Source organism: Bison bison, unplaced genomic scaffold (genome assembly GCF_000754665.1).
Source record: "Bison bison bison isolate TAMUID 2011002044 unplaced genomic scaffold, Bison_UMD1.0 scf7180017864039, whole genome shotgun sequence".
In the NCBI taxonomy this organism is placed as follows: Eukaryota; Metazoa; Chordata; class Mammalia; order Artiodactyla; family Bovidae; genus Bison; species Bison bison.
In genome coordinates this window covers 2450983-2469972 of record NW_011494611.1, presented here as the reverse complement: position 1 = coordinate 2469972, position 18990 = coordinate 2450983, and the positions used below count along the sequence as shown (strand labels likewise).

At 45.1% G+C, this 18990-nt stretch overlaps 2 protein-coding genes and 1 long non-coding RNA gene across 8 annotated transcripts in view; 2 read left to right on the top strand and 1 right to left on the bottom strand.

Annotated features, from left to right (window-relative positions):
* Positions 1-1573: 1573 nt before the first annotated feature.
* On the top strand, positions 1574-10653 carry ATP6V1G1 (ATPase, H+ transporting, lysosomal 13kDa, V1 subunit G1). Its single transcript, XM_010835137.1, has 3 exons — positions 1574-1794; positions 6491-6591; positions 9844-10653. Exons 1-3 carry the CDS (start codon positions 1713-1715, stop codon positions 10015-10017), a joined length of 357 nt encoding a protein of 118 aa, XP_010833439.1. The 5' UTR covers positions 1574-1712; the 3' UTR covers positions 10018-10653.
* Positions 10654-13068: 2415 nt separating this feature from the next.
* LOC104985128 lies at positions 13069-18972 on the bottom strand. 4 transcript variants are annotated; one of them, XR_824841.1, is made up of 4 exons: positions 18841-18972; positions 17472-17580; positions 15834-16562; positions 13069-13216 (listed from the first exon to the last, which is right to left on the bottom strand). It is a non-coding gene; the product is annotated as an uncharacterized LOC104985128 (long non-coding RNA). The 4 variants fall into 4 exon arrangements; XR_824842.1 differs by lacking the exon at positions 17472-17580; XR_824840.1 differs by lacking the exon at positions 18841-18972 and having other exon boundaries at positions 17472-18010.
* Positions 18254-18990, top strand: part of LOC104985129 (chromosome unknown open reading frame, human C9orf91) — a 25391-nt gene continuing 24654 nt past the window's right edge. For all 3 annotated transcript variants that reach the window (XR_824843.1, XM_010835136.1, XM_010835135.1), the window contains exon 1: positions 18254-18900. The gene's annotated coding sequence lies outside the window, so the exon portion shown is untranslated. The remainder of the gene's footprint in view (positions 18901-18990) is intronic.

The following is an 18990-nucleotide window of genomic DNA, read 5'->3' as shown; positions in this document are numbered from 1 at the left end:
GGTGTCATCTGCATATCTGAGGTTATTGATATTTCTCCCGGCAATCTTGATTCCAGCTCGTGCTTCTTCCAGCCCAGCATTTCTCATGATGTACTCTGCATATAAGTTAAATAAGCAGGGTGACAATATACAGCCTTGACGTACTCCTTTTCCTATTTGGAACCAGTCTGTTGTTCCATGTCCAGTTCTAACTGTTGCTTCCTGACCTGCATACAGGTTTCTCAAGAGGCAGAAGAAAGCTGAGCACCAAAGAATTGATGATTTTGAACTGTGGTGTTGGAGAAGACTCTTGAGAGTCCCTTGGACTGCAAGGGGATCCAATCAGTCCATTCTGAAGGAGATCAGCCCTGGGATTTCTTTGGAAGGAATGATGCTAAAGCTGAAACTCCAGTACTTTGGCCACCTCATGCGAAGAGTTGACTCATTGGAAAAGACTCTGATGCTGGGAGGGATTGGGGGCAGGAGGAGAAGGGGACGACAGAGAATGAGATGGCTGGATGGCATCACTGACTCAATGGACGTGAGTCTGAGTGAACTCTGGGAGTTGGTGATGGACATGGAGGCCTGGCGTGCTTCGATTCATGGGGTCGCAAAGAGTCGGACATGACTGAGCAGCTGAACTGAACGCTACTTCTAATTTACCATAAGGAGTTGTCAAGCGTTCAGGACACTGTCATATCATAAACTCAACCCCTGGCTTCCTATCTCCCTCTTTGTGGTGGGAGATGTCTTTGTTGCTCCCTGAAAATCCACATATGTGGGTCTTTTCCTTTAATCACCCTCCACCCGCACCATCCCCACTATTCTTTCCTGGCTAGCTTCTCATTCTTCTGATCTCATTTTAAATATCACTTCTTTGGAAGCATCTTCAGACACCTCATCAACTCCCTCTCCTTACTTCTTCTCAGAACAACCTGTGTTTTTCCTTCATTACTTTACCACAGTTTGTAATTTTCTATTTAGTTGACCTACTCTGTTTTTGTCCATTATCTGGACACTCCACCAGGGACCTTGTGTCTCGCTCTCCTCAGTAGCCTCAGTATAAACATGGTCTAGGTTTGCAGCATGCCTTCATCAAATACTTACAGAAAACACTCCAATCCTTTCCTGAACTCAGTTTCAGAGAGGGAACGCATCTCTCCTCAAACCACACGGATTAGTGGCACACTTTACCCCCAAGTCTCCCTATCCCAATTCAGATTCCAACCCAAGAGCCCGGGTAAGACGTTTAGCCTGCCTCCTAATATATTCTGAGTGCCAAGGAAAGTTTCAGAAACAGGAAGGAGTAAAGCAGTGTGCAGAATAGGAGAAAGTGATTTGACCTGGCCCTTCTTCTCTGGATCTCAATGTGAGTTTATTGTAAAGGGAAGGGGGGGATTACTGCAATAACGACGTGACAAAACAACCACAAATATAGAACCAGACAAACGCTAGGCCGACGCTTGCTCTTGAGACAGAAGACGGTGAAGACAGATGCTGCGCAGGCGCAGTCAAGCCGCTCCACTCTCCCGCCTCCTCCCCGCCCCAAGTCGCAGGCCCGCAGCGCAGTCAGCTGACGCGGCGTCTCGGAGGTCACGTGACAGTGGGCGGGGCTACGGGCGCAAGCGCAGATTGTGCGCGTCTGGATCAGCTGACCCGAGGGGGCGATTTGGCTGAGGTAGGCCGCAGTCTGCCGCCTCGGAGTAGCCGCTGCTGGCGCCATAGCCATAGCCATGGCCAGTCAGTCGCAGGGCATCCAGCAGCTGCTCCAGGCGGAGAAACGGGCCGCCGAGAAGGTGTCCGAGGCCCGCAAGCGTGAGTTTGGGGTTGAGGCAGCCCGGCGTGGTGCGAGTCCAGGGATTGCGGCTAGGCCGCGAGGGGTGGTAGGTGCATTAGGACCGAAAAACTGCGGACTGGGCGGGGGAGGGGGATGGTTACAGTCGGGGAAGCTTATGTGACTCGCAGCTCTCCGGATCCGAACCTCTGGAAGTCTTCTAGGTCGCCTGAGAGCTGCGATGTGGGCTAGTAGATAGGGTGTAGAATCAATAATAGGTGGACGACTTTCTTAGGGTCTGGGAGGCGAATAAAATGGGTTATTCCAAACGGAAGTCGTTGTCTCCACCGTTTACCGTGTTACCCAGCCTGGAAACAGTCCTCTTCGCCACGTCTCAGACCCTCCCTCATTCGCCATGTTTAGTCACTCGGCAAGGCGTTATTTGTTCACTTTTCTCCATCTCTGCAGCCAGCATCTTAGTCCAGGACGCCGTTTTCTGAGAAGCCCATAGCAGCCTAGTTCATTAATTCCTTAATACGTGCCAAACGCAGTACGCCGTTCATTTGTGGTCTTTTATTGCAGTTTTCAAAGCCCCAGTGAAGGAAGCAGCTATTGGGTAGATTAATTGCGGCTGAGAGGAGGGCTAGAGTTGAGAAATGAGAGGTTACTAAAGAACTTAATAGGAGGATCGAATCTAATTGTTGAATGGGAGACTTCCTCCCTCCAATTCATTCTTCTCACTGTAGTCAGAGTCATACATCTCAGTTGCCACTCTGATTTCCTCCTATAGTCACCAGACCTTTAGTGTCTGCAGAATAAAACCTAAATTCCGTAGGAGGGTGTAGGAGGTGTTTTTGAATCAGGCTCGCTCGCTCTTCTGTAATCTCTTAGGTATTGCTTAAAGACACGTAGGTTGATATCACCTTCAAGCCTTTGCACAGTTGGTTCCTGATTGGAAAAGCCTTTTCCTAGTTTACTCTCCTTATTCTCAGACACATAGTCTTCCTTCAGATCTTAAAATTTAGGCAATAGTTCTTCCAGGAAACTTGCCCTAACTTGGTGTTTACCCCTCAGACTAGGTTAGACCTCCTCCCCAAATGCCTGTTTCTGTTGTCACAGTGCAGTAACCTGTTTCTTTATATGGCTCACTTACTAGAATAAGCTCCTGGATAACAGGAACTGTGTCTAATTAAACTTTATTTATTCAGTTTCCCATCTGGTGAGATGTTTCTATTCCTATTTTACCCATGGGAAAGTTGGGACCCAGAGAAAAATGATATGACCATACCCTGGGACACAATATAGCTGGGGTAAAAATACCCAAAACTGGTAATCTCAGTATTCTCTTGATTTTTTTTTTTTTTTTTTAAATCATAAGATTTACACTCTTCACCCATACTCAAGCCTGGCTCTGGTACTTTTTCAATTAGGGGTCATATGATACTTTGTATTTCATTGAAAGAGCTTTTTTTGAGGGGGCTGGACATAGGAAGAAATCTTGTTGCTCTGGTGACTGGAAAGTTCTGTGTTGCTCATGGAGTATTCTCATCATGCCCTTGATGAGTATTTCCAGAATGACTTCTCAGAGTGTGTCTTGTGATGGATCATCAGCAACAGAAGTTGTATCTGTTGGGAAATGTGTGAGAATATTTGGGGAAAGTGCAGAAACAGTTACTTGGCATATGGTTAAAAATGATTGAGTGCCTTGGAGGTAGGGGTCGTGATTTACACCTTCCTTTTTCCTGTCAGACCTGGTGCAGGGACTTGTATATCTCCGGTAGCTATAACATAGTGATGGAAAGAAATTGTTTTAAAGGAGTAAATTTATGTCTAATATATATCTCAGGATTTGCAGTAGTTAGGAATAGAATTATTAACACCTACAATTTGAAAAAGTTATTGCCTTTCTTGATCTGTAATCATGGTTGACATGCCCAGTTAGGAATTGGAAAGAGACAATACATGATGCAGTAAAATGGTCCAGCCCAATTTTTCATGAAATCATTGTGTCATTGGATTGAAACAGCAATGCTGGCCTGTACATGTAAGGCCCTCAAAAAAACAGAAAAAACCAGAGTTAAAAGAAATTACTTCCTGCTCAAATACTTTTTGGTTTTCTGAGAAGCCAGTCAGAATTGAACTTTGAAGATGTTTGCTGACAGGGAGAGAATGGTTTTCTGTGATTGTGGTTTTCATTCTGTCTGCCCTCTGATGGATGAGGATAGGAGGCTTGTGCAAGCTTCCTGACGGGAGGGACTGGCTGTGGGGAAAACTAGATCTTCAACAGTTAGAACTGGACATGGGACAACAGACTGGTTCAAAATTGGGAAAGGGATACATTGAGGCTGTATATTGTCACCCTGCTTATTTAAATTACATGTGAGTACATTATGTGAAATGCTGGGCTGGATGAATCACAAGCTGGAATCAAGATTGCTGGGAGAAATATCAATAACCTCAGATATGCAGATGACACCACCCTTATGGCAGAAAGTGAACAGGAATTAAAGAGCCTCTTGATGAAGGTGAAAGAGGAGAATGAAAGCTCATTTAAAACTCAGCAAAAACAACTAAGATCATGGCTTCCAGACCCATCACTTCATGGCAAATAGATGGGAAAATGATGGAAACAGTGACAGACTTTTATTTTCTTGGGCTCCAAAATCACTGTGGACAGTGACTGCTTTCATGAAATTAAAAGACACTTGTTCCTTGGAAGAAAAGCAATGACAAACCTAGATAGCGTATTAAAAAGCAGAGATTACTTTGTCTAGTCAAAGCTGTGGTTTTTCCAGTAGTCATATATGATGTGAGAGTTGGACCATAAAGAAGGCTGAACGCCAAAAAATTGATGCCTTTGAACTGTGGTGCTGGAGAAGATTCTTGAGAGTTGCTTGGACAGCACAAAGAGCAAACCAGTCAATCCTAGAGCAGATTAACACTGTTACTCATTGGAAAGACTGATGCTGAAGCTCCAATACTTGGGCCACCTGATGTGAAGAACTGACTCATTGGAAAAGATCCTGATGCCAGGAAAGATTGAAGGCAGGAGGAGACAGAGAGGACAGAGGATGAGATGGTGGATGGCATCATTGACTCAGTGAACACAAGTTTGAGCAAACTCCAGGAGATGGCGAAGGACAGGGAAGCCTGGTGTGCTGCAGTCCATGGAGTTTCAAAGAGTCAGACATGACTGAGTGCCTGAACAACAGTAACAAGAAAATGGTTTACCTTAAGTAATTAATTCGGGAAGCCATGGGAGTTGGGAGTGATTGCAAGTGGTATTGTGAAAATGTGGGGCTACTGTGTAATATTCAGGCCAAGTTAAAATTTGTTGGTTTGGGAAATAATCTTGGCTTTCTTGGCCTCGAATGTATAGCTGATGAGGAGGATGGCATGTGGAGTATTGGAGTAGAGGTCAGTCGGAGCAGATCCTAAGTGGTGGGCCCTAAATAGTACTGGAGAAACCTGGAGAAATACTCCTTGAGGGGCTTAGTCACCTTTTGGTTGGTTTAGACTAGCCTCATTTAGTATTAATATCCTGGGGTTATCACCAGTCCAAAATTCTGTTGTTAATCAGGAGTTGTTGCTGCTGCTGTTGCTTAGTCTGTAAGTGGTGTTTGACTCTTTGCAACCCCACAGACTGTAGCCTGCTAGGCCCCTCTGTCCAAGGGATTTCCTAGGCAAGATCAGGAGGTGGAAGGTTAAATTCAGTTTCATTCATCTACATGGACTGTGTGGGATTTGGGCAGTTGATATGCAATGAATTATAAGTTTTCTTTTATTTTTTAATTCTTTTTAAAATTTTAATTGGAGGATAATTGTTTTACAATGTTGTGTTGGTTTCTGCTGTACAACAGCATGAGTCAGCTAGAAGTATACATATATTCCCTCCCTCTTAGCTGCCCTCCCAACAGCTTGCTTTTAAGATGCAGAATGTCTTTCACTCTGAATTAAATAAGTGTTCAGACTGATTGCCTAGGACCTCCCACCCCACCCCACCCCCCAATTTGTGTATCTGAGAAGTTGGACAGAGAAACTTACTGATCTTGTGGTCCATTTTCATAGAGACTCTGACAGAAGCTAGAGAGTTTTCCCAGCTGTCTGTTAAACTATGCTCTTCTAGAAACCAGAGCCTCTGTGTTTCCTCACTTAGATGTTTGTACAGTCTTATGCCCAGGGCTCCATATCTGAGAAGAATTCCTTCTCAGAACATTTCTTGCTTATTTCCTTGCGCACAGGCATGGATGTTAGTTTCCAATATTACATCATCTGTTTCATTAGTTACAGTTTAGGTTGACGTCCTTTGGGAGCATATTAGCCGCCTCTGTAAGCTAGCTGAGCTCTGATTGTAATGAGCAGCATATTAAGTGTTTACTTCTCAGGGAGAGAATTCCCCAGATGGCTTATGTCGCCCATTTTATGTTGATTCTTAGTAGTTGAGGTTGAGAAAATATTCTGGCACATTCCAAAGTGTTTTGCATAATTTTTACAGTCTGTTAGTATAGAAGGTGGTCCTTTTTATCAAGTCACTTCCCAGTGAAGTACAGTCTAGTTAAGTACAGGAGGCAGGAACCTCTACCATTGGTTAGCTCTCAATTCCCTTTCTCCCTCTTCCCTACACGTGTCTCTTGAGACTGTATCTTCAAACTTTTGTCACTGTTTATGGTTAGAATTTACCATCTCAGTCTCTGCTTCCTCTTCTTCTTGTCTGTTAACCACTTCCTTTGAAAACAGGAAAGAACCGGAGGCTGAAGCAGGCTAAAGAAGAAGCCCAGGCTGAAGTTGAACAGTACCGCCTGCAGAGGGAGAAGGAGTTCAAGGCCAAGGAAGCTGCGGTGGGTCCAGTGAATTTTCATTATTGCCTTAGTTTCCTGAGGCTTCCTTCCTCTCCTTTTCCCCTTAGGCTCCCAAAATAGCATAGCTCAGCAATTCTGATTCTGGTAAAAATTTGAAAACTGGGTTATTGGATACTTAGGCAGAATCCCTCAGGATGATTAGTTTTTAACATTTGAATTCTAGTCTTCACTTAGATAAATAATGAAATTATTAATAGATATTAAATATAGATAACTTTATGGAGATATGTTATTTAATATATATTAAATGTAGATAATATTAAATATCTTTAGATGGTGAACGTGTGCCAGATGCAGAGGATCAGCTGTGAACAGAAATAGACATGGTCCTTAGCTTACAGTCTGGTGGTCAGGGACACTCAGTAATAAAACACAAGTCACGCAAATGGACAACTGAAGAGGACTGCGATGGTCATAAACATGAATTCCATGGAGCCCCGCTTTAGTATAGATAGTAACTTACCAGTAGAGGCTAGACCACGATGCACGTGATGCATATAATAGTAGTACAGAAACAGATCACAGAAGGTACAGAGGAAGCAGGGGATTAGGGAAAAGGTAAAGGATGGAAGAGGCTTTATAGAGGAAAAAGCCTCCATATGGACTTTTGGATACAGGTAATAGAAAACAGCTCAAGCTGGTTTAAGCAAAGTGGAATTTGTCAACCTACATGATTGGAAACCCAGGTAAAGACTGAGTTCATTTTGATCTATGAGCTTAAATAATGCTTTCAGGGCTACTTCCATCTCTCCTCTCTGCCTTTACGGGCTTCATTCTCAAGTTCTTCATTGTGGCCTACTAGATCCAGGTACACACCCTCCCAGGTCCAAGTCCAGATTAAAGGGTCATGCCTCTCTCTTAGTAAGTAGCCGAAGTTTCGTTCATCTTTGCACTGGGCAGTGACTGCTATTTAAACTTAAAATGAGTCTGGGTCTCTTACTCATGAATTGGTGCTGTAAGTTGTCAGACTGCCCACAAGACAGTGTAGAAATAGGGGTGGCCATCTTGTCCTATTATTGCATTGAAGCTGCCATTGCTTATAGTGATGGCCTCGTGCATGAGATGAGTTTTTCTAGCCGTATTCCATTGTAACTGCTTCACTTTTGTGACTTCTGAGGTTTGCTGTATAGTTGACATGTTCATAGAATAGAGGTAGTGGATTTTTCCGGCCCCCCCCCACCCCATTGAGTAAGGATTATGGACTTTTAAAATATGGGTAGGCGGCTGAGCCAACCATTATGAAATGCTCCAAGGTATTCCTACAGTATGAACAGTGATAGTATGAAGAGCCCTACGTTTGAATCTCTGCCTGTTCACGTGAACCTTTTTGAGTGAAGGAATGTAATTATTAACATATGTAATGAGGTGACAGCAGCTTAAGTGTTGGAAAGGTTCAGGCACAAAAAAAGTGATGCCTTAAGAACCTGATGGGTCACATTCTGATAAAGTAGGTGCAACAGTTAACAATGAGAAGACAGTAAATGAAAGTTTATCACTGTGTGAAGTTCTAAATAGAAACTGAAGAGGTAAGACATCAGTGCACCAAAATTTCAAGCAATAAAACAGCAACAGTGAGAGGATAGTTCCCCTTTCACCCAGACCTGCAGTCCTCAGAGATAACCACTGTTAACAGTTTCTTGTGTATTCTTCTAGAATGTCATGTGTTCATAATACTGGTGAATCCACTGCTGAAGTGCTAAAACATTAACTAGTCATAGTAAAACTGTATATTCCTCCTAAATTGCATCTCCCTAGTGTTAAAATACAGAGACATTACTTTGTCAACAGAAGTTCCTCTAGTCAAGGCTATGGTTTATCCAGTGGTCATGTATGGATGTGAGAGTTGGACTATAAAGAAAGCTGAGCACCGAAGAATTGATGCTTTTGAACTGTGGTGCTGGAGAAGACTCTTGAGAGTCCCTTGGACTGCAAGGAGAGCCAACCAGTCCATCCTAAAGGATATCATCAGTCCTGGGTATTCATTGGAGGGACTGATGTTGAAGCTGAAACTCCCAATACTTTGGCCACCTGATGCGAAGAGCTGACACATTGGAAAAGACAATGATGCTGGGAAAGATTGAGAGCAGGAGGAGAAGGGGACGACAGAGGATGAGATGGTTGGATGGCATCACCGACTCAATGGACATGGGTTTGGGTAGACTCTGGGAGTTGGTGATGGACAGGGAAGCCTGGTGTGCTTCGGTTCATGGGGTCACAAAGAGTTGGGCACGACTTAGTGACTGAACTGAACTGAGTGTTACTTTTTAAGAGGTTTTGTTTTTTTTTAAATACCACATATATCTCTCCCTTTTAAAAGTGCACTAGGAGATACTGCTAACCACGAGGCCTCAGTGGTTGGGTCTTCAGGTTCATTTCAGTCTCTGGTTAAGGCTGCACATTAGACTCTAGAGAGAAGTGACTGTGTCCCTCTCCGGGATAATTTCCCAGGAGTGGAAATGCTGTGCAGTTTGTTTACCTTTTGTTCAACGTTGAAAAGTCAGCCACCCAAGTTGACTGTATCAGCTTCTGCTCCCACAAACCATGGGAACGCTGACTTCTCACATGCTCTTTGGTCACAATGTTACATTTCCTGCTGCTGATCATTATATTTATGGTGAAACTGGGTTTCTTCAAAAGTCTGAAGTCTGTCAGTTCAGTCACTTAGTCGTGTCCGACTCTGCAACCCCATGAACTGCAGCAGGCCAGGCTTCCCTGTCCATCAACAACTCCCGGAACTTGCTCAAACTCGTCCATCGAGTAGGTGATGCCATCTGACCATCTCATCCTCTGTCATCCCCGTCTCCTCCCGCCTTCAATCTTTCCCAGCCTCAAGGTCTTTTCCAGTAAGTCAGTTCACATCAGGTGGCCAAAGTATTGGAGTTTCAGCTTCAGCATCAGTCCTTCCAATGAATATTCAGGACCGTTTTCCATTAGAATTGACTGGTTGGAACTCCTTGCAGTCCAAGGGACTCTCAAGAGTCTTCTCCAATACCACAGTTCAAAAGCATCAATTCTTTGGTGTTCAGCTTTCTTTATAGTCCAACTCTGACCTCTATACATGACTATTGGAAAAACCATAGGTTTGACTAGATGGACCTTTGTCGGCAAAGTAATATCTCTGTTTTTTAGTATGCTGTCTGGGTTGGTCAGGAAGCTGCTTATTAAAAGTCTGAAAGCTGCTTATTAAATGTTCATCCTGATGTTCCCTCTGTTGTCATTCCCCGAATCTAGGCTCTGGGATCCCATGGTAGTTGCAGCACTGAAGTAGAGAAGGACACCCAGGAGAAGATGACCATCCTTCAAACCTACTTCCAGCAGAACAGGGATGAAGTCTTGGATAACCTCTTGGCCTTTGTCTGCGACATCCGGCCGGAAATCCATGAGAACTACCGCATAAATGGATAGAGGCAGAAGAAAAGTGCCTATTGCGTGGATTGGCGTTTTGAACGCCTTCATGGAACATGAGGCTTCATTTAGCAAGGCTTGAGTTACATCTTATGAAAAGGCATTAAATTATTTCTGTATATTATATAGTAGGTCCCTTCACTTTTTGCAGAATCACCAATGTGGATTCTTTGTACAGGCTTGGAGCTTATCCAAAGATGTATCTTTTTACCTCATATTTCTTAGAAATTTAATGGATATATGTTGTCTGTTTTCTATGCCTTTTCTCTCAAGCAGCATATTATCAACACTGACTTTTTCTTTCTTAGATAGTTCTTTAAAACCCAATTTTCCTAAGAAAGAAAGGGATTAAAGCATTTTTTTCCCTAAATCTTTCTTGAAGGTCAGGGGCTTTATCTATGAAAAAGTAGTAAATAGTCATTTGTAACCCATGTTAAACAACAGCCAGCCTTAAAATAGTCCTTTCCAACTAAGGGTTAGAACAATGGGTCCTAGTGTTGGGCTGCTGTTAGTTTCTCTTATTCACACTTACTAGGTGGTAGAATTCACTAACTTGTTACATTTTACTACTTGTGTACTGATACTGTACTGATAATCATTTAAAAGTAAAGACTGTTGTGCGTTTTCCTCCTCTCAGCTGCATGCTCTTTGATAATGCAAAATGTGCTTTGACCCAGATGTTCTTTGACCCAGAATTTCACTAAGGAAATTAGTACATGCATCACACACACATTTGCGTGCATACTGAGAAAATATTCATGGTATGCACCTTAGCAGGAAGGAAATCACTTGTGACTTCATCCAGCAGCTGTTTTGAAAAACAGCAGTCAACTAGTAAGTCTGAAGTTTGCCTTTTCTCGAGAGCCCCCTGTTCTGGGGCAGCCTTGTATTTCCTTATTGGTGGGCTAAATGCTTAGTGTGGAACCTAAGGTAACTTCACACTAGCACTTAAGAATTAAATGCCCCTACCCACTGTAGTGGAGATGGTAATGGCAACCCACTCCAGTATATTCTTACCTGGAGAATCCCATGGACAGAGGAACCTGTGGGCTATAGTCATGGGGTCGCAAGAGTCAGACATGACTTAGTGACTAAACCACTACCGCCAACCCACTGTAAACTGATAGTCTTTGGCGGGCAAGATAATTTCTGGTAGGTGGAAACAATGGAAAGAACATCATCCTGAAACTAAAGGCGAATTAGATGACCTTTTAAAAATGTATTATTTTTGTTTACCCTGGATGGTTTGTTCTCTGGGCGCTTCCGTCTCCAGTTGGTCCCTTTTTATAGAGTTCCTCATAAGAACTTTCCATATGAGCGTTCCTGTTTTTTGGTGTTCAAGCATTCCAGTAACTGCTTGTCAGGTGAGCGGTGCTGACCAGATTGGAGTCCCATCCTCTGCCTGCTTGACCTTGATTATCATGGGACACGGTCCTCTCAAGCCATGTTCTCAGCCTCCGTTTTGCAGCAGTGTGCTGCCTTGCTTTCCAGTCTCTTGCTGGTTCCTCCCCTTTTCCTGAAGTCTTGTTCTTGGATGTCTCTACATCCATTTCCTTGTTGAGACCATCTACATTTCGTGGCTTTAATATCATCTATATTGAAGACCCAAATTTATCTCTCCAACTGAAGACCCAAATTTATCTCTAACTTACCTCCCCTGAACTCAGAATTCTCAGATTGCTTATTTGATGCTTTGCTTTGACATCTGATAAGCATCTCCACCCTAACTAATGTGTCCCAAACAGTACCTGGATTTGTTAGGCCTTTACTCCTGGTATGGTTAAAGAGAGAACTCCAAGCCTCTACCTAACTGCAGATACAGATTTCCCAAACTGGAGGACTACCAAGGAGAAACGTCGTGTGTTCACTAGTTAAGACCCAGTATCTTCAACTTGGTGTCCACCAGTATTTTTACCCTGAATCTGTAGGGTTGTACTTACCTGACTGCTTGACTCTTAACCTTCCAGTTACAAGCAAAAGGGGTGTAATCTAGGCTCACAAGATGAGACACGAATAGAGCTTGGTGCGTGAACTAAGGGACAGGAGCCTAAAGAGACTGAAGAAGGAACTGAATGTAAAGTGAGCAGAAAAATACTTGGCTGTAAGGGGAGAGCACAAACGGGTGCCCAGTGGCTGTTGGGGGAGGTGGTTTGAGGAAGGCGATGGCAGGTTTAAATGCTTGTGGGTGAGGGGACAGAAGGAGGGAGACTGGAGATGTTCCCGGGTGGGGAGAGAGCCCTGAGGGAGGCCAAGAGACTGGCAATCTTGGTTGTCAACCTTGACGGTACCCAGCAAAAATGGTGCCTGCCCCGGCCCCTCCCAGGCAGTGGAACTGGTCTCTGGGAGTGGGGTCTGGAGTAACATTTTAAAAAATTTCCCTTTGGGGACTTCCTTGGTGGTCCAGTGGTTAAGACCCCACACTTCTAATGCAGGTGGTGTGGTGGTCAGGGACTAAGGTCCTGCGTGCCAGCTGGGAAGTGTGACCAAAAATAAATTTCCCTTTGGAGGTGTGACTTGAGAAAGTAGCATCTGGTAGGTTCTTCAACCTCAAAGACACGCAGATATGTTGGTTCTGATGTAGAATGAACCTCAAGACATGCCGAACAGTGTGTGGTTGGTTCTCATTGAGAATGAAAAGCTAAACACACCTGTATTTCCATATGCAGAGCATATGACTGGTGGTTATACGCTGCTGGTTAATAGTGACTATCTCAGAAGGTCTCAGCTGTGGGAGAGTTACTTTCAGTACACTTACCCATTGGGGTGTTCAGCAGTGTCCTTGACCTGTACCCACTGGCTGCCAGTAGTAACCCCTTCAATGTAATGACCAAAAATACCTCCAGACATTGTCAGATATCCCTTGGGGTCCAAAACCACCCAGCGGACAACCACTTAACGACAGAATTACTGAATGTTCCACACGATTCCTGGGACATTGTACGCACCAACGAGCATTTCCTAATTTTCTAAAAAATGCTGCTTTTCTCATCCTTGATTATGTCAAGTCTAATAATAGCTCTAAGTGGTACGGATTGGATGTTCTCTGAAGTCTCAATGGCTTAATACAACAAAGATTTATTTTTTATAATGTCTGATACAGGTTGGGGGACCAGGCAGCTGTCCTCCATACGGTGACACGGTGATTCCGATTCCTTCCACTTCATGGCTCTATCATTTTAGCACATGGCTTCCATGATCCCTGAGACAAGGGAAGGAAAAGTTAGCAAACAGGCAGCTCTATGCTTTGGTCCTGAAATAATACGTAACAATTGTTTTCAGCTCATTTATGCATGTCAGGCCCAGGAGCACACCTGACTGCTAGGGAGGCTAAGAAATAACCAACCTGTGGTTATTTGGTGAGTAAAAACTCTCTGCTGCAAATACTAACTAGCTTCCTCCAGGCCAGCTAGTGACCATGTGAATTATCAATGAGCAGTAGTATTTTGAAAGACATCTTTTTTCTTTTGAGTAGCAGGCCTGAACAGTGGGTTTAAAATATTAAGTAAACCATGTTGTAAACAAATGTGCTGTTGCCCAGACTTTGCTGTTCCATTAGAGCACAGGCTGAGTAGATGTAGCACAACTCTTAAGGGTCCTAGGATTTCTAGAATGGTCAATGAACACTGGCTTCAACTTCAAGTCACCAGCTGCATTAGCCCCTAGTGAGAGAGAACCCGTCCTTTGGAAGATTTGAAGCCAGGCACTGGCCTCTCTCTGGCTATGAAAGTCCGAGGTGGCATCTTCCAACAAAAGGCTGTTCTGTCTACACTGAGTGGTGTTAGTGTAGCCACTTCCACCCATTATCTTAGCCGTATCTTCTACATAATCTGCTACAGCTTCTACATCAATTCATATATTATGGAGATGGCTTCCTTCCTTAAACCCCATGAACCAATCTCCACTAGCTTCAAAGTTTTCTTCTGCAGCTTCCTCACCTCTGTCATCCTTCACAGAATTATAGAGTTAAGGCCTTGCTCTGGATTAGGTTTTGGTTTAAGGGGATGTGGCTGATCTTCTATCCAGACCACTCCAACTTTGTCCAGGGAGTTCCCTGGTGGTTTAGTGGTTTGGACTCTGCACTTCCACTGCAGGAGGGACCTGGGTTCGATCCCTGGTCGGGGAACTAAGATCCTGAAAGCCACATAGTCAATAAAAAAAAAAAAAAGCAACATTCTCCAGTTAGCAGTAAGGCTGCTTTGTTTCTTATCAGTTCGTGTGTTCATTGGAATAGCACTTTTCTTTAAGAACTTTTTCTTTGCATTCACAAGTTGAAAACTGGCACAAGAGGCCTACCTTTCGGCCTATCTTGGCTTTCAACATGTCTTCCTCACTGAGCTTAATCATTCCTGGGTTTTGACTTAAAATGATAGACGTGCAACTCCCCCTTTCATGTGAATACTTAAGAGGCCACTGTAGGGTTATTTATCTGCCTAATTTCAATATTGTGTCTTGGGGAATAGAAAAGTCCAAGGAAAGGGACAGAAATAGGGAACACCTGTTCAGTGGAACCATCAAGACACACATTTATTAATTTTGCCATCTTATATGGGCCTGGTTCTTAACACCCCAAAACAACAGTAACATCAGAGACGATCACCGTAACAAATATAACAAAAAAGCTTGAAATACTACGAGAATTAGCAAAGTGTGACACAGGAGACATGAAGCGAGCAAATGCTGTTGGAACAATGGTGCCAGCGGACTTGCCTGACACGGAGTTGCCACAAACCTTCAACTGGGGAATAAAAGGCACTACCTCTGAAGCTCAAAAAGATGAAGCCCAATAAAAAGAGGCACCTTGTGGGCAGATCTTTAGGAGCAGGAGAAGCACACTGTTTACTGAAAGATTTGGTCAGTAATTCAGGGAGAGAATGCTGCCGAATCATGTCAACATGTATCTTCTTTGGCTTTTAAGAAATTTCAAATTACACTGACTGGCTCCTGGGTCAAGTGTGAATTCAAGGCCATGTCTGTGGAGATGGGGATGAATGGGCTTGGAGAGTTGGGGCAGACAATTCTTTTTTTTTTCTTTTTGAAAATAAAAGGGTAGAGTGGCAGCATTTTAGACCAGATGACAGTTGTTGAAGATAAGAATAGAAGAGAAACTACGCTGGTGGTTCTGAGATCATGATTGGGTTGTCTACTATGTCTTACAGGGTTTTTAAAATTATGAAGACGGGACAGTTGAAATTTCTCGTTAAAAGCCAGGTCACCTTCAGTTGCCTTTCCCTCCCCTCCCCTTGCCAACCAGATGCCAGTCCTCCCTTTTGAGGCCCTGCCCCACCTCGTTCCCTTTGTACCTGTCCGTGCACTTGCCTCTACCCACAGTGTCAAGACAGATCCCTGACCCCGCAGGTGACTGGCAGCCTTATGATGAAAATTCAAAGTATCTCTGCTGGTTTTGACCCAGTTTCCTGACAGATAGCATATGACTTGTCTATCTGCACGCTGCTGACAGGGATGGTGGTGTGTTTAGCCCCAAGCTCTCACATGCATATCTTGTAGCGGAGAACTCCCTGAGAGATGTGACTCCAGGATCTAGAATCAATGTAGTGGAGCCAGGAGCAATAGAACTTTCTGTGGGACTTGCTTGTGGAAATACTTTTTTCAGAGCGCTCTAATGAGTGGCTAAGCCTAAGACTTGAACCCAAGTCTGTCTGACGTCCAGCCTGAATTGCTGTATGGCTTAGATCAGTACGTTCAGGCCATGGCTGTGTTTCAAGCAATGCGTTTCTAAAAGAGAAAGTCTGACTCTACAACTGGCAGACCAGTCCCAAAAACAAGATCTAATTTTTGATCTTTGCCTTTTTACTTACTTATCCCACGGCTCTGAGGTGCTCTCCTGTGCCGTCTGCTGCCACACGTGAAAATTCTGCCAGGCTGAGAAGTTCCTTCTTGCTTCACCAAAGTTGCCAGATAGTTGGCAGCTGGCCTTCAGACACGGGCCTGTAACTCTCACCCACATGACGGAACAGAATGGGGCAAGTGCTGAGTAAGGGTGGCTTTGGCTGGGGTTTGTGGTTATTTGGATTTATCTGTAGTTGAAGCCCTGATGAGTTCATTCATAGCCATTCATTCACCAGTTCAGATGCATGTAACCCTACTGGGGGCCCGCTCTTGAGCACGGGCAGAAACAGCCCTGTGCCCTCAAGGCTGATTCTCTTTTTGGGAAAGGGGATCTTGAACAATGACCGTAGTGTGTGCTAGGTGTGGCCACAGATTAATCAAGAGTGACTGTGAGAACGCGGGACTGGCCTGGGCTCAGGACAGGAGAGGGCTCCTAGAAGAAGGGCCCTTTCAGCCGAGGTCTGAGAATGTGTCAGTTAACCAGGCCAGGAGGTAGGGATGAGGTTTGAGGCATCTCTCCCAGAAGGAGAAGGATGGCAACCATTGAGAACCGAAACTGAGAGAGCACGGGTGTAGGAGGAACTGAGAGATGGGGTCACTGTTCTTGGAGCTTAGGGTTTTCAGAGGTTATCAGTCACCTTTCACTGGATTTCACTGGATTTTGGACTTCCCAGGTGGCTCAGTGGTAAAGGATCCTCCTGCCAATGCGGGAGACAAGAGTCATGGGTTCGATCCCTGGGTTAGGAAGATCCCCTGGAGGAGGAAATGGCAACCCGCTCCAGTATTCTTGCATGGAAAATTCTGTGGACAAAGGAGTGCGGGCTACAGTCCACGGGGTTGCAAAGAGTTGGACATGACTAAGCATGCATGCACTGGATTTCATTCATTTTTCTCCATTCTCCACGGAGCCCCGTTCCCTCACACTGGAGTGCCAGGCCTTGCCATGTGCTGTGGTTTTGGAGATGCAAAAGAATTGCCCAGAAATTCAGTTCACTTTTACTGAGCACTTCCTGCTGAGCACCTCACCATTTCACTTAATTCTTAAAACCTCTCTATTTAGCAGATATTCTTCTTTTATAAATGAGGGAATTGGAGCTCAGAGAGGGAAACTGGCCCGTGCAAGTTCACAGGCCAGTGAGTGGTGGAGCCAAGCCAGGCAGTTCCAAAGGGCCACGTCCTTTGTGCCTCCCTAGCAAAGGAGATGATGTGTCAACATAGAAGTTCAAGCTGGAACAACAAGCAGTGAGAACGCAGAGTGACAGTAGCCCGGCAGAAAGCGCAGGAGGACAGTATCTGGCTTCATGGAGAAGGCAGGCCTTGCTGGAGTGGCAGGAGTGAGTTAGGCGATGACCAGGCCACACACTGGTCCAAGGTTCCCTTTCAATATCTTATCAGCAGGTAGGAAAGCTCCAGCATTCCATGACTCCTGCTCTCGTGCCCCTACATTGTGCTTACAGAAATTACGCAAAATAAACATCTTGGATCTTGTATGTCTTGCTCAGTGGTGCCCAGAACAATGCGTGCCACTCAGCACACACCTGACGTCTATCCGTTGATGAATAAACCAATGAACTTCATTTTTAGTAGCCTACTTCCTAGATCCTCACCTGCCTGGTGAATGAGGGCAGCATGGCTGCTTTATTCCTCAGTCACTGCTCGTGTCCCCAGGCACTCCTTTGCCTCTGGCAGAGCCCAAAGCCAACTAGGTCCTGTGATCTGAGAAAGTGAAGTCGTTTAGTCCTGTCCCACTCTTGGTACCCCATGGAGTGTATGTAGCCTACAGGGCTCCTCTGTCCATGGGATTTTCCAGGCAAGAGTACTGGAGTGGGTTGCCATTTCCTTCTCCAGGGAATCTGAGAGGTGATCTGAGAGGCCCCTAGCAATTTGGCAGTATCTGTTGAAATTAAAATTGCAACTAACTCAGCAAGTCCACTTGTAGATACGCAGGCTGTGGCATGTACACAGCATGGTGGCTATGACCATATGAGGAAGGCTGTTGAGGAAGAGTGGGAACCCTTTACATGCCCACCACTGGTGAGGGGCAAGGAAAAATAGCTCTATTCCTACAAAATAGAGCTTCCCTGGTGGCTCAGCTGGTAGAAAATCTGCCTGCAACGCAGGAGACCACTTGCAGCAGAGGAGACGCTGGTTCAATCCCTGGGTCTGGAAGATTCTCTGGAGAAAGAAATAGCAGCCGACTCCAGCATTCTTGTCCGGAGAATTTCAGAGACAGAGGACCTAGTGGGCTACAGTACATGGGGTCACAGGGAGCCTGACTGAGTGACTAACACACACCTACAAAATACGGAAGTGTCTTATGTACCCCCTTAAAAACAAACCAGAGTGGAGTGTTCTGGAATGAGGTGAATGCCAAGGAACTCAGCTGAAAGAAAAAGCAAGAATAGAACAGATTCCCTTCTGTATAAATGCACAGTGTACCCCACCCGTCCACAAGCCGTCTACAGAAACCTCAGGGAAGGAGGTACTTTCCACTGTAGACCCCTTGAAATCCCGAGTGATGCAGGTGGGGGTGGTGGCCACCGTCATTGGTCCTGCAGTTATGTACATTTCACACAGATTATCTCGTTAAAGCTTCATATAATCCCATGAAGCAGAATAATTTGCTTTTGTTTTTAACAGAAAACTAAGGCACAGAGAGGGAAAACTCTATATTCAAGATGATCTAAAAATCGGAGACACTTGGCTGAGAGCTCAGGGAGCCTGATCCCCAAACCGATGCTCTTAATACAATGCACATGTAATTTTTCATTAAAAAACAAGTCCCTGAGGAATTTCTGGTTCCTAATATTGCTTCATCATTCGGGTCCCATGATTGTCAGACGCGGGCTGGACCTCAGACGCAAGCCGCGGCTCTCAGGATCCGGGGACCGAGGCTCAGAGCTGGGCGGAAACTCATCCCGGCCCGGGATCTGGTCCCCCCACCCCACCTCCCCGAGAGCCCCAGAAGCAACGCACGTGGTCGGCGAGGGCGGAGGCGCTTCCCCGCGCCCCGGGAGGGAGCCCGGCTGATGAAAGGTAGCTCCCAGCTCGGTTCCGACGCGAACCTGCTTCCCTCTAGGCCCGGAGGCGAGCCCTGCGGGCGGCTCCTCCCGGTGGGGTGACCGC